This window comes from Phyllobates terribilis, unplaced genomic scaffold (genome assembly GCF_046119375.1).
Source record: "Phyllobates terribilis strain yellow unplaced genomic scaffold, ASM4611937v1 Scaffold_12__6_contigs__length_324123572, whole genome shotgun sequence".
Lineage (NCBI taxonomy): Eukaryota > Metazoa > Chordata > Amphibia > Anura > Dendrobatidae > Phyllobates > Phyllobates terribilis.
The window spans coordinates 11,137,594-11,152,515 of NW_027362772.1; the positions used below are offsets into that span (position 1 = coordinate 11,137,594).

The following is a 14,922-nucleotide window of genomic DNA, read 5'->3' on the forward strand; positions in this document are numbered from 1 at the left end:
GATCACGATTCCACCCGCGGCTGTTGTGGGCACACGTCAGCTGTAATACTGACGTGTGCCCACGTCAGAGCCCTCACTGAACCGGGGGTGATGGCCTGAGGCGTACTAATACACCCCAGGCTTTAAAGGGGTTAAGACCACCAAAACGTACATTCAAAGCAGAAAGAGAATTTACAATGTACCACTGCAATGAAAACGTCTTTTAAAGTAGGTTCATCAGGTACCTGTATGTCCCATTGGTGCAGATTAGGCAGTGGGGCAGTAAGTATTGTGCCACATGTAATTTTGTGGTCTTTTCGCCCCCTTCAACGCGGCTGCCTCTCCCATCTCCTGCTCACCCAACTCCTCCACTCTGGAGCCCATGCACAGGTGCGAGGTAGCTGTTATAAGATGGCCACTGTCACCTGCTGAGACCTGTCTTTCTGTGTAGGCAAACTGTTCCAGCCTCGCCACCACTTCCCTCCTGCTAATCTCCCCTGCTCAATCTGACTCCAGTGTGATGACCGTGGTGTCATCGTGGAGCTGAGAGCCTTCCACAGTCTCTGTGGCTTTTCTTGGTCATTTTTTCCCCTGGAGCAAAGCACCTCCACACTCAGAAAGTTATCTGGTAGATGTATGATGATTTTCAGGATGGTCATCAGGTACAATATCGGACAAATAGCTAGATGCTCAGCAGGAGCTCCTACATGTGATTGTTCACACATGTCGTTACGGTTGTTGCCCTCTTATTTGGTCTCCAGGGTGGATACACTGGACACCAACTTACTGTGTGAGTGGGGTAGTCGCGCAAGAGAATATTGCTACAATAAAAGGGACTGGCCATCTTCTTCGTTTGTTGCAGGGCAAGGAAAAGGCTGTATGGTTTACATTTGCATTTGTTGTAACTAACTTTTTGGGAAACTCAAGAGCAGATACAGTAACTATGAAGAGTTGGTGTTATTTCTCCTCAAAACATATAAGGATCTTGGCTGTAACATGTCCTTAACGATTAATTTCTTACATTCTAGACTTTTCTTCCATCAAACTGCGGAGTAGTGAGATGAGGATGGTGATGATGTAACCAAGATATTGAAGCTATGGAGAAAAGATATCAAGGAAAATGGAATCCCTCAATGCTTGCAGATTACTGTTGCATAATTTTAAGAGATGATCCAATGCAGCAATACAAAAAACAAGCAAAAAACAGTTGTCATTGAACGAGGATTAAGTTTTGTAGTGCAATTTCTGTAACTGTTTATAATTTGCAATAGTGTTTAGACAGGTTTTAGTTATTTGAATTGTTGCTACATTTTCTCTAAATAAATATCAGAAAATTGTCATAACAAAATATTCTGCATCTGTATATTTACAAAAAGAATAATGTCTCAAGGTACTGAAACTTTTAGCATTAATTATATGTAGCAGTAAAAGGAAAACTCATTGTCCAATTTGAATTCAGGAGATCAAACTCATTAAGAAATGGTTCAGTTCATAAAAGAACCTGACAACTTTTAAAAATATGTAAAACAGTGTTACATGATCTGAAAGGTCCTTGAGCTAGTCGGGTGGAAGGTTCTTCAGCTGCTCAGTCAGGACGTGCAGCCTCTGTACAGGTCCCGGTACCTTCCTCTCCTGCTCTGCACCAATCAGTTAGATAAGTGCGGAGCTGGAGGAGAGAGTAGTTCTCTCACTGATCAGTAAGGACACTGTCTCATTGTTCTCGGTCACATGAAGCTACCCCCAGTCTATAGGACACACTCACTTATTAGCAATATTTTTTCTTGCTAAAAGTGTGTCTTTTCAAGTAAAACATTTTCCAAATTAGGATATAAAAAAAGGCTTCTCCCCTGTGTGACTTCTCTGATGTCTAACAGCAGCTGATTTCTGGTTAAAACATTTACCACATTCTGAACAGGAAAAAGGCTTCTCCCCTGTGTGACTTCTCTGATGTCTAACAACAGCTGATTTCTGTTTAAAACATTTCCCACATTCTGAACAGGAAAAAGGCTGCTCCCCTGTGTTACTTCTCTGATGTATAACAAGACCTGATTTCTGGTTAAAACATTTCCCACATTCTGAACATGAAAAAGGCTGCTCCCCTGTGTGACTTCTCTGATGTATAACAAGACCTGATTTCTGGTTAAAACATTTCCCACATTCTGAACAGGAAAAAGGTTTCTCCCCGGTGTGAATTCTCTTATGTTTAACAACATCTGATTTCTGGTTAAAACATTTCCCACATTCTGAACAGGAAAAAGGCTTCTCCCCTGTGTGAGTTCTCTGGTGACTAAGAAGATTTGATTTCTTGTTAAAACATTTCCCACATTCTGAACAGGAAAAAGGCATCTTCCCTGCGTGAGTTCTCTGGTGACTAAGAAGATTTGATTTCTTGTTAAAACATTTCCCACATTCTGAACAGGAAAAAGGCTTCTCCCCTGTATGAGTTCTCTGATGTGTAACAAGATTCAATTTCTGGTTAAAACATTTCCCACATTCTGAACAGTAAAAAGGCTTCTCCCCTGTGTGAATTCTCTGATGTGTAACTGTTAGAACCTTGCTGTTAGGTTTTTTTTCCTTTGCTGGTCACATGACCTTGTTGGCCTATTTAGTCCTGCTCCGCCCTTCTGGCTTTGCTGGACTTCATTGTATATCTACTTTCTAGCTAGCCTGTGCTCTGTATCTAACTCTGTTAGTTTGCTTGGTCTACGGACCTCTATGTTCTATCTATTTTGTTTGTTCGTCTGTCTGCTACTTTTTCTGTTAGGAGGTGTCCCATATTCCTCCCAGTCCTTAGTACTTGTAGGGATTCCCTCCCCACATCTATAGGTCTTCGTACAGACTAGATTAGGACTTTAGCAGGTCTGATCGCAGGATCAGGTTCCCTGTTACATCGTAGGGATTCAGCTGAGTCTCATAGTAGGGACAGATCTCCTCTCTTTCCTTAGCTTTGGTAGCAGAACATAACAGTAAGTCCAGCCAGCAAATTCTCTAAGGAAAGATTTTTCTGTTCCATCATGGTGTCGGTTCAGGATTTGGCTCATCGCCTGCAGGGACTCTCTCTGGAGGTGGCCGAGCTCCGTCAGCACGTGAGTAACTGTCCTGGAGCACATTTCTTGGAGCCTAAGGTATGTTTGCCGGATTTGTTTTTTGGTGAACACCGAGAAATTTTTTCATTTAAAAATGCTTGCTTATTGTATTTTCGTTTGAGACCTAAGTCCTCTGGGGATGAATCCCAGCGCGTAGGGTTCATAATGTCACTTTTGCGCAAAGAGCCTCAGGAGTGGGCTTTTTCTTTGCAACCTAGTGATTCATGCTTCAGATCAGTGGATAGTTTTTTTTCTGCTTTGGGACTATTATATGATGATCCTGACCGTGTCGCATCAGCTGAGACTGAGTTGAGACGTCTAAAACAAGGATCGGGTTATGTGGAAAAATATTGTACACATTTTCGTCGTTGGTCCACTCAAACAGGGTGGAACGATTCTGCTCTGAAAAGTCTATTTCTTGCTGGGCTCAGTGAAAGGGTTAAAGACCTGCTAATTGCTTATCCTACACCTGAAGATTTGCAACAGGCTATGCAATTAGCTATACGGGTGGATAGAAGACTGCGTGCTAGGGTTAATGAGAGCAAATCCTCTGCTATGTCAGTTTCTGGTTATGATAATGTGTGTACTAACAGTGGTGAACCGATGGAGATTGGATCGGTGGCACCTCGCTCTCAAGAAAAAGACCGTCGTTTTTCGCAAGGCTTGTGTTTCTACTGCGGAAAATCTGGTCATTTGATTAAAGGCTGTGAGCTTCGTATGAAGAAAGAAAAAAAAATGGTCAGTCACGCCCGTATTGCCTGTTTAAATTCCAAGGGTATATTTTTAGCTGCTTCCACGATTGCTCAGGAAAAATTAATGGAATTTCGGGTGTTTGTTGATTGCGGGTCTACACTGAATGTAATTGATGGGGGATTCGTGGAAAAACTCAATTTAAAACCTGAACCTTTGTCATCCCCCATTGCTGTGGTTTCTGTGGATGGCTCCCCTTTGAAGAATATTACTCTCAAGGTCAGTGAATTTCCTCTCACTATTAATGGTGTTCACCATGAGAAATTGGATTTGGTAGTGTTGAATAACTTGCCTTCTCCAGTAATATTGGGTTTGCCCTGGTTAAAATTTCACAATCCTGTACTGGATTGGTCTACCAGTGAAATTAAATCCTGGAGCCATAAATGTTATGACAAGTGTTGTAACGGGCGTATTGCAGCTTTGGATAGGGGAGAATTGCCTGTTCCTATTCAGGATTTTTGGAGAGTTTTTTTCTGAGAAGGAATCGCAGGTTTTGCCTCCCCATAGAGACTATGATTGTTCTATTGAATTTGTCCCTGGAGCGACTCTTCCTAAGAGTCGTTTATTTAACCTTACTATTCCTGAGAGGAAGGCTTTGGAGGAATACATACAGACAAGCTTGGCCGCCGGTCACATTAGGCCCTCTAAGTCTCCTGTGGCGGTTGGATTTTTTTTTGTAAAAAAAAAGGACGGCGGTTTACGTCCTTGTCTGGATTTTCGTGAGATTAACAAAATTACGGTACGCAATCCTTACCCACTGCCATTGATTCCTGATCTGTTTAACCAGTTATTGGGGGCCAAGTGGTTCTCTAAAATTGACCTTAAGGGGGCATACAATCTGTTGCGCATGAAGGAGGGTGATGAATGGAAGACTGCTTTTAACACTCCTGTGGGTCATTTTGAGAATCTGGTTATGCCTTTTGGTCTCACTAATGCTCCTGCATTTTTTCAGAATCTGATTAATGACATCCTTAGACCTTTGATCGGTAAAAATGTGGTTGTGTATTTGGATGACATTTTGATTTATTCGCCAGATCTGGAGTCTCATTGGCGGAGCGTGCGTGAGGTATTACAGTTATTAATGGACAATTCGCTTTTTGCTAAGCTGGAGAAATGTGAGTTCGCTGTACAGAGAATTAGTTTTTTGGGCTACATTATCTCCAGCAAAGGTTTTGAGATGGATCCGGTTAAGGTTCAGGCTGTGCAGGAATGGCCTAGGCCTATTGGTTTGAAATCGATACAGAGGTTTTTGGGTTTCGCCAATTACTATAGAAAGTTCATAAAAAAATTTTCTAGTATTGTCAAACCTCTGACTGATCTCACCAGGAAAGGTGCTGATGCGGTTCAGTGGTCTTCTGAGGCCATTGAAGCTTTTGTGTATCTCAAGGAGAGGTTCACCTCTGCTCCCATCCTTATTCAGCCTGATGTTACTAGGCCGTTTTTGGTTGAGGTTGATGCTTCCTCTGTGGGGGTTGGCGCAGTATTGTCTCAGGATAACGGGGATGGATTACATCCCTGTGCCTTTTTTTCAAAAAATTTTTCGGAGACTGAATTGAATTACGATATTGGTAATCGGGAATTATTGGCTATTAAACTCGCATTTGAACACTGGCGCCACTTCTTGGAAGGTGCGGAATTTCCCGTTCAGGTTCTTACGGATCATAAAAATCTGATATATCTTGATGCTGCCAAGCGCCTGAATGCCCGTCAGGCTAGGTGGGCACTGTTTTTCTCGCGGTTTAATTTCTCCGTTACTTACATCCCTGGTACTAAGAATATTAAGGCGGATGCCTTGTCTCGCAGTTTTTCTCCCATAGTCGGTGCTGAGAAAGAGGAAAACATTTTACAAGAAGGTGTTGTGATAGCTGCTTTAGACTCCGTTTTGGAAGATGAGATTCTTAAAGCTCAGGAGAATGCCCCATCTAACACTCCTCATGGGAGGTTGTTTGTGCCTGAGACCTTTAGGAGAGATTTGTTTGTTGAGTGTCACGAATCTCGGTTGGCAGGTCATCCCGGAATCTCTGAGACCAAGAGACTGGTGGGTCGCAGTTTTTGGTGGCCTGGATGGCAGAAGGAAGTCATTAAGTGGGTGCGCCAATGTACTATATGTGCTAGATCTAAGTCCTCACATACTCCTGCTGCGGGGTTGCTTTGTCCTTTGGAGGTCCCCAGTGCTCCTTGGACACATTTGGCTATGGACTTTATAACTGACCTTCCCCCCTCTGAGGGTTTTACTGTCATCTGGGTGGTCGTGGACCGCTTTAGCAAGATGTGTCACTTGGTTCCCTTCGTCAAACTGCCCTGCGCTAAAACTCTCGCTAAGGCCTTTGTCAAGGAAATTGTCAGACTTCATGGCGTTCCTACTGACATTGTTTCTGATAGGGGTCCTCAGTTCGTGGCTCGTTTTTGGCGTGCCTTTTGTGACAGGTTGGGAATTCATTTGTCGTTTTCGTCCGGATATCATCCTGAATCTAATGGCCAGACAGAAAGGAAAAACCAGGATGTTGAGCAGTTCTTGCGTTGTTTTGTGGCAGACAATCAAGAGGGGTGGTCTGAGTTTCTGCCACTTGCCGAATTTGCTCTGAACAATCATACATCTTCTTCTGCTGGTTGTTCGCCTTTTTTTTGTTGTTCTGGGAGACATCCGTCGTTTGGGTCGTTCTCCAAGTTGGGATCTGCCGTGCCTGAGGAGGAGAATTTTTCCGGTGATTTGGAAAGAGTTTGGACGGATGTGCGTGGTAATCTTCAGGAGGCCAACAGAAAATCTAAAGACTACTTTGATAGGAAACGACAGGAGGTTTTGTTCGCTGTTGGTGACATGGTTTGGTTGTCCTCTAGGAATCTGCGGTTGAGGATTCCTTCTAAGAAATTGGGTCCCAAGTTTGTAGGGCCCTTTAAGGTGCTTCAGGTTGTCAACCAATCTGCTGTTAGGTTGGAGGTTCCTACCTCCTGGAGAATTAATCCGGTCTTTCATGTCTCTCTGTTAAAAAAAAGCTGTTGTGTCGGATGGTGACGCCTCTGCCTCTGTTCCTCCGGTGGTGGAGGACGGGGAATATGAAATTTCTCGCATCCTTGACTCTAGACGGTATAGAGGTAGTTTGCAGTATCTTGTGGCCTGGAAAGGTTTCGGACCCGAGGATAACTCTTGGGTGAGGTCAGATGATGTTTCCGCGTCCAGACTTATCAGAGCGTTTCACAGGAGATTTCCTGATAAGCCTGGTCCTAGGGGATCCGGAGGATCCTCTTAGAAGGGGGGGTACTGTTAGAACCTTGCTGTTAGGTTTTTTTTCCTTTGCTGGTCACATGACCTTGTTGGCCTATTTAGTCCTGCTCCGCCCTTCTGGCTTTGCTGGACTTCATTGTATATCTACTTTCTAGCTAGCCTGTGCTCTGTATCTAACTCTGTTAGTTTGCTTGGTCTACGGACCTCTATGTTCTATCTATTTTGTTTGTTCGTCTGTCTGCTACTTTTTCTGTTAGGAGGTGTCCCATATTCCTCCCAGTCCTTAGTACTTGTAGGGATTCCCTCCCCACATCTATAGGTCTTCGTACAGACTAGATTAGGACTTTAGCAGGTCTGATCGCAGGATCAGGTTCCCTGTTACATCGTAGGGATTCAGCTGAGTCTCATAGTAGGGACAGATCTCCTCTCTTTCCTTAGCTTTGGTAGCAGAACATAACAGTAACAAGATGTGATTTCTGGTTAAAACATTTCCCACATTCTGAACATGAAAAAGGCTTCTCACCTGTGTGAGTTCTCTGGTGCTTAACAAGATCTGATTTCTTGTTAAAACATTTCATACACTTGGAACAAGAAAAGCTATTCTTTGCTGTGTGAATTCTTTGATGTTTAAGAAAAAAGTTTTTGAGGGGAAAACTATTTCCATACTCTGAACATGAAAATGGCTTCTTAGCTTTAGGAGCAGTTAGTTTTTTAATGCTTATTTTGTGACTTCGATTTTTTTTAGTAGTCGGTAATGAATCAGAAGACAGGACCTGTTTCAAAGGATCAGATGACACATCTTTGCTGTGAAGGGATGATGGTATATCTGGAGTAATGGCATTTCCTTCAATTGTATCCTGTGGGATCTCAAGCTCATCTGATTTGAAAATTGAAGATGTCAGCTGTCCCTCTGATCTCCTGGTACAGTCATCTAAGTAAAAAAAAATATATTTGAATAAAATATTCTTGAAATTTATATTTTTGAATATTTCTACATAAACTGTTGGTACAAATGGCAAGTTATGTAAAAATATTGAATTATTCACCTAGACAATGACAGTTCACAGTCTAAACTGTGAATGAACAAACAGCTCAACTGTTTGTTCATTCTGCCTCCCAAATATGAAATATGCGAAAATGATGCCAATAAAAATTTCTAGTCCTCTCACAAAAACACAAGCTCCCACTCAGGTCCATCATCTGTCAATGGAAAAACAGAGGTTTCCACATCATTAGTGGCTCAAAGGCTCTTGAAAAGCAACATGGCTTCAAGAAACCAATCCAGCAAAATCCGGTCTTCCAAAATCAAATATACTTCCTACTTAACTCAAATGTAAAGCACTACACCCTACTAAAGCTCATGCATAATGCCAGAAGCTGCCAGATACAGCCTTGATCTCTGCTGGTTAAGTTCTCTGTGTTCAGCTCCCGTGTTGTGTATTTTCTTCTTAGTTTCTTCTTGTGATCCCAGCCTGTTTACTGACTCCTATTGTGTCTTCTGATTTTGTATTTTCTCTGCCCTCCTGGTTCTGATCCGGCCACCTGACTATTCTTCTTGTCATCTCACAAAACAGCAGGCTACACTGTAGCCAAAGCCTAGGGGTCTTTGTGCAAGTACAGATCCATGTAGTGGGGTTAAAGGGTGATGGGCAAAACTTTGACTATAGATAATAACACATCTAATGAAAAAAAAAAAAAAAGTAACTAGTGGTGAAACCTCTCTGGGGTAAATAGAGTATGTTTCTTGGTAGCTCCTGGCATTTTGAACTATAGTAAGGGCCAATATTTTCTATCAGATGAGTTTCAAGAAGAAATATACATTTAATGAGAACTTTTTATAATAGTGCAGAGCTGAGGTGTCTTAAATTTAGATCTTGGGCATTTGGAAGAGACAATGGAGACCTTTTTTTTAAAGACTACCAGGGAGTTACAAACTCACATAAGTGAGGCAGGCCTATCCGACCATAATCAAACTACCATGGAGAATGAACCTGTAAAAAAAAGACAGAATTAAAAAAAAACAAAAACACGTTACATCCCCAACAAGAACGTATGTTTAGGGGGGAAAACTCCAACACTAAACCAGAGTTGCACTTATTTATGGTGGATCATTGGAGCTACTATGAGTCCTGACCAGAAGAGTAGAGAAAGTATTAGTGCTCCCCATTTCAGGATAGATTGTATCTGAATTCTTTAGGATCGATAATATAATTTATGACGTGGAGTGATTCCATGAAACCAGGGCTCAACTCATGCTAAATTATCTCCTGCAGGCATGAATAAATGTATATTACAGCCATCAGCCATGCACAGTTTAGAGATATATTATGGTACAGGTGTAATGTTTTTTGTATACTTCATCGCGATTCTATTTGAAGTTATTTGGTTTAAAATTAAATTGAAAAGTCAGGATAAAGGGAAACTCTGTTGTTATTGTACAGAAATTCACACTTGGCCCTCACTGCATGTTTAAAGTTGTCAATCACAAAAGCAAGGTTTGGTTACAAAGACTGGACCTGGTCTTGTAGGGACCATATGAGCACATTCAGTGGCACAGAAGGGAGAGAAGGTAGATTCATCCAATAAGATATCAGGATTCTAGGAAGCCAACAGCATCATTACACTCCGCTTTCTCTCACAGGCCCATCATAATATATATCTTCAAGTGATTTTTTAACTTGTTAGCACTTTCTACATATGCTGTCATTTGGATTGGTAATTTACAGATCTGGGCAGATAAGAGTCAGGATCTTCTCATTTCAGTTGGTAGGTGGATCTTCCAGGTTGTAAGTTCTATAGAAAAGGGGTTTCAATGCCCAAAGTCATTTGAACAGTTTTTGGTGGAGGACAATGTATTGGTCTAGATGCAAAATGGTGATCACACGATTGTGATATGGCCTGACTACATGACCGGTAAATGAGCCTGTGACTGAGAAGAATCTGTGACTTCTCTGCATTTAGTGGTTACTACTCACCTGGACTGCTATCTGTAGGGATCTCCTCTTTACACCGCTCATCACCCCTCACATATGTTTCTGTAGTATTAATATGGGTCAGATCTTCACCCTGAAACAAATATTGTACAAGTCACAGACTGATGGAGAAGTCACATCTATGATCAGCTCTAATCCACCGTTCGCATTACACAAGTATAAACCATATAATACTGGTGGATAAACCAAGAACGAACACAAGACCTTCACAGCCGTATACACATCATAGGGGAGATCTCATGAAACCTTCTCTCCATCTACCTGATGATCCTGAGGAATATTGGGATCTTCTTGTTTACAGTCCTGTTGTAGAAGAGGACGTGGACATCTCTCTGGTGTTGTCCTCTTACTGGATAGATCTGGAGAAAACACATACAGGGACTGAATTCATTCTTTAAATATGGATAATTATAGGCCGTGTGTATTCAGTCCTGTCTATTACCTGGTGATGTGAGGGGCTGGGGAACCTCCATCATGATGTCATTGTACAGATCTTTGTGTCCTTTTAAATACTCCCACTCCTCCATGGAGAAATAGACGGTGACGTCCTGACACCTTATAGGAACCTGACACATACAATGATAGAGTTATCCCTCCGATCCCTTCATAGCTTTACTGTAAAATGTCCCAGCATTCCTAGCAGTGTCACCTCTCCAGTCAGCAGCTCAATCATCTTGTAGGTGAGATCTAGGATCTTCTGGTCATTGATGTCCTCATGCATCAGGGGGTGAGGTGAAAGCTCCGTGATTGGGCTCAGGGTTCTTTCCCATCCCTCAGACAAAAAGTCCTGACAGCGCTCACTAGAGGTCTTCTTCACTACTATGTAATCCTGGTTATAGAGAGACACATTAATACATCTCACTATAGACATTTCCAGAGTCCTCACCTCTCCAGTTCTGTCCATCTGTTATTCCTATAGATAAGAATGATGTAATGTGACATCATCAGAATCTCTCACCACTCCAGTAAACCAGAAGAGGATCTCTAGGGTGAGGTGTAATATCCTCTCTGCCATCTTGTCTCTGTCCATATTCATCTTTGATGGGTAAATCAGGAAAATTCTCTTACATAGAAGATATTCACTGAGAGGATCCGATATTGTAGAGACCTGAATGAGAAGTTGAACTGATGTAACGTCATAAATATCCTGTGTAATAATACAATTACTGGAGATAATAAGGGAAACATTTGAGGAGATTTATGTTTTACAGTATCTAGTTTTCTTCTTTACATCTACTAATAAAACCTATATATTTTAGGCCACAGACAACAAGCAGTTTCTTCCACAGAATCTGCAGGTGAATACCTTTCTCATAGACTCATCTTCCTTATTTTTAATTCTCATCTAATTTACCGACACTGGAATCGGCATTAGCAATACTGCAGGAGATATTCATTACACGTGACATGAGAAATAACTACTTCATGTTGAGGACGAAATCTTCATCTTCTACTATGGCTCTATAAACGTATTTGGCCAGGGTCCGCCACTGACTACATCACCACCGGCTGACTATATGTTTCCCGTCTTCACCAGACTGTCAACTTCTATAACGTTAGATCTCAGGTCTGATTGACACACAGAAGTTTGAGGCATTTATAAAAGCTTGTTTGGAAGAACACCAAGATAGGAGTTATTTGATACCAAAGTCTCCATGTACAGTGTTTTATGGGGTTTATTTCTGGCCTTAGGATTTCCTATATGACAAGAAAAACTCCATAAAAAAGCAGATATTAAAATCAGAAATAGCAGGAATGATCCGGCGTATGAGGCTATAAACTTGAGTAAAACATAGCTTTTATTGAGCCATTAAAATATGCTGCTAGCACCATAATAAGTCTTAGTGCACAGAAGGATCACAGCTGTCTCGACCTGCGTGTTTCGACGTGCAGTCTTAATCATGGTCTGTTTGAACTGTGGACTAGTGAGTAGTGTTGAGCGAGCACTAAAATGCTCGGGTGCTCGAAGCTCGGGCCGAGCTCGCCGTGATACTCGGGTGCTCGACCCGAGCAACGAGCCCAATGTTAGTCTATGGGAGACCCGAGCATTTTTGCGGCAGCACCCCCGGCAGTCTTTTAAAAGCCTAACAAGTGCCCAAAACGATAGTGACAGTGCTCAAATTACATGGGGACAGCATGCGGATCGCCCCAGGAAGCATTTCTGACCCCCAGCCTAACAAGTGCCCAAAACGATAGTGACAGTGCTCAAATTACATGGGGACAGCATGCGGATCGCCCCAGGAAGCATTTCTGACCCCCAGGTCACTGCTATCAACAACATGGTCAGAGGTATTAAGCCACTTTTAAGGGCTCACAATAAAACGTTCAAAAATGAAACTGAAACTGCTTTCCTGTGAAATATGTTAAGGAAGTTCCTTTCCAGAGTAAAGACTTGTGTATAAGGTAAAATAAATAACCCCAAAAAAATACTCCTCCACACCTTGGGCTATGTTGACAAGTAGCATTTTTTATGTGTTTTTGCACTTTTGTATTGCTTTCAACCGTGACAAATGCATTCACAGGGAAATGTCATTTTAACATTTTACAACCTTATCTGGCCATGTGCTATGTGACACATGCATACAGTGCTGGAAAGACATGGGAACAGCATGGGGAAGACCCCTGGAAGCATCTCTGACACCCAGGTCACTGCCTAAAAGTGTGCCCATCAGAAGTCATCCTTGCCGCATCAGAAGATGCAGACTTGCAACTATCCCCGTGCAAGTCCTTGTCCCAGGGCAGTGTTCAATTGTACCTCCCCCATTCCTTGCAATGCAAGCGCAAGTATGCAACCTACCACCCACCCACCCGCAGGCTGAAATACTATACTGCTAGCTTGCACTTGAAATGGGGCCTTTTAGTTTGCAGGAGGCCGAGGCTGGTCACTACCTCATGGCTGCTTCGGCAGCGAGGTATCCATACTCAGTTCCCGGCGGCCGGGTGTCCATGCTCGGTCCCCAGCCGCCAGGGGGCGGCCGGGTGTCCATACTCTGTCCCCAGCTGCCCCTATTTCTCCTGTCACCTTCCCACACACTTTTCTTACCCTTGCCTGCTTTAGGGCAGCATTGGACGAGCCCACCAGAGAACCAGCATGATGATGATGATAGAAGTTAGCATCTGCTTTGTTTTCTTGGAATGCAAGCGTAAGTGTGCAGCCTGCCACCCACCCACCCCCAGGCTGTTATACCATACTGCTTGCTTGCACTTGAAATGGGGCCTTTTAGTTTGGAGGAGGCCGAAGCTGGCCACTACCTCATGGCTGCTTCGGCAGCGAGGTATCCATACTCAGTCCCCAGCCGCCCCTATTTGTCCCGGTGTGCCTTATACATAAGATTAAGCGCGCATACCAAAACATTACCTGTGCCCTCCCCAGGGCAGCCTATTCCGCTGTAGTGTGTGCATGCCAAACCCCTGTTCATGGTACATGCGAAGATGCCTCCCACCCTTCACCTGTCGTTGCAGACTTGCAACTATCCCCGTTCAAGTCCTTGTCCCAGGGCAGTGTTCAATTGTACCTCTCCCATTCCTTGCAATGCAAGCGCAAGTATGCAGCCTGCCACCCACCCACCCCCAGGCTGCAATACCATACTGCATGCTTGCACTTGAAATTAGGCCTTTTAGGCATGTGGAGGCGGAATCTGGCCACCAAGTCATGGCTGCGTTGGCGGCCTGGTATCCATACTCAGTCTCCAGCCGCCCGGCGGCCGGATGTCCACACTCAGTCCCCAGCCGCCAGGGGGGGCCCGGGTGTCCATACTCGGTCCCCAGCCGCCCCTCGTCCAGGTGTCCACACACGGTCCCCAGCCGCCTGGGGGCAGCCGGGTGTCCATAAACGGTCCCCAGCCGCCCCTATTTCTCCTATCAACTTCCCCCCACACACTTTTCTTAGCCTGGCCTGCTATAGGGCAGCATTGGATGAGCCCACCAGAGAACCAGACTCCTCCGGTGGGCCCTGGCTTCTCCATCAGGGGAGTTGAGAGTGCCATGGTGAGAAGCATGATGATGATGATAGAAGCATCTGCTTTGTTTTCTTGGAATGCAAGCGCATGTATGTAGTAGCGGCTAGGCCTGAGGTGGTCAGCGTTTTGGCGCATATCCTACCTCCTCCGAGGATTGCTAGATGTTTTCCTGCTACTATCCCAGTTCTATGACTCCCGTTAAAACAAAGCTTCAGGTGATAAATGATGGATGAGGTGGTGGCAAAGGAGAAAGAGCAGGAGGAACAGGGACAATTCACATCAATATCAGGCCAGTCAACCACATATGTCTTGTAGGATATGTTTCTGTAACAAAAGGAGCGGTTCGGCTACACAGTTATAGGGCATACAGTGAGTGCAATGCCTACCAAAAATTTCGAGGCACTCAAATGCCCCTTGGAAATGACATGGAGGTCAGAGGGCCTTAACTAAACTGTTTTTTCCATTTATAGCAACTGGGTCTCCTGTACACTGTTGGCCTAAGCAATGAATGGAAGGCTTTCCAAAAATTATGAGGAACTGCAATGCCCCTTGAAACAGACGTGGATTACAGCATACTAAAAACCTTCTACCCATTATAGGGGAGTGGGTCTCCCTTAGTTTTCGCCTTTGCATTGAAAAGCAAAAGCTGACTAAAATTAGGAGGAAATGCAATGCCCGTTGGAAGAGTCGTGGAGGTTAGAGGTAATTAAAAACAACATTTCAATGCCCTTTGGAAGAGCTGTGGAGTTCAGAGTGGCTTAAGAAGATGCTTTTAATGCCCATTTGAAGGGACATGGAGTTCACAGTAGCTTAACAAGATGGTTTTAATGCCCCTCGGAAGAGATGTGGAGGTCACAGTAGCCTAACAAGACGGTTTTAATGCCCCTCGGAAGAGACGTGGTGGTCACAGTAGCTTAACAAAATGGTTTTAA

At 43.6% G+C, this 14,922-nt stretch overlaps 2 protein-coding genes across 2 annotated transcripts in view; both read right to left on the minus strand.

Moving 5' to 3' along the window:
* LOC141171898 (uncharacterized) overlaps nucleotides 1-14,922 on the minus strand; it is an 819,676-nt gene that overhangs the window by 792,820 nt on the left and 11,934 nt on the right. The window lies entirely within an intron of this gene.
* LOC141171899 (uncharacterized) lies at nucleotides 1,340-11,139 on the minus strand. Its single transcript, XM_073655535.1, has 7 exons — nucleotides 10,990-11,139; nucleotides 10,681-10,860; nucleotides 10,474-10,597; nucleotides 10,293-10,390; nucleotides 10,014-10,104; nucleotides 7,503-7,969; nucleotides 1,340-2,532 (listed from the first exon to the last, which is right to left on the minus strand). The coding sequence occupies exons 1-7, from the start codon at nucleotides 11,065-11,067 to the stop codon at nucleotides 1,801-1,803; spliced, it is 1,770 nt and encodes a 589-aa protein (XP_073511636.1). The 5' UTR covers nucleotides 11,068-11,139; the 3' UTR covers nucleotides 1,340-1,800.

Coding starts and splice junctions, on each gene's coding strand:
- LOC141171899 (XM_073655535.1), bottom strand. CDS start 11,067: ATGAATATGGACAGAGACAAGATGGCAGAGAGGATATTACACCTCACC. Junction 10,861..10,989: donor TCTTCTGGTTTACTGGAGTG/GTGAGAGATTCT, acceptor CTCTATAACCAG/GATTACATAGTAGTGAAGAA. Junction 10,598..10,680: donor TTGAGCTGCTGACTGGAGAG/GTGACACTGCTA, acceptor TGTATGTGTCAG/GTTCCTATAAGGTGTCAGGA.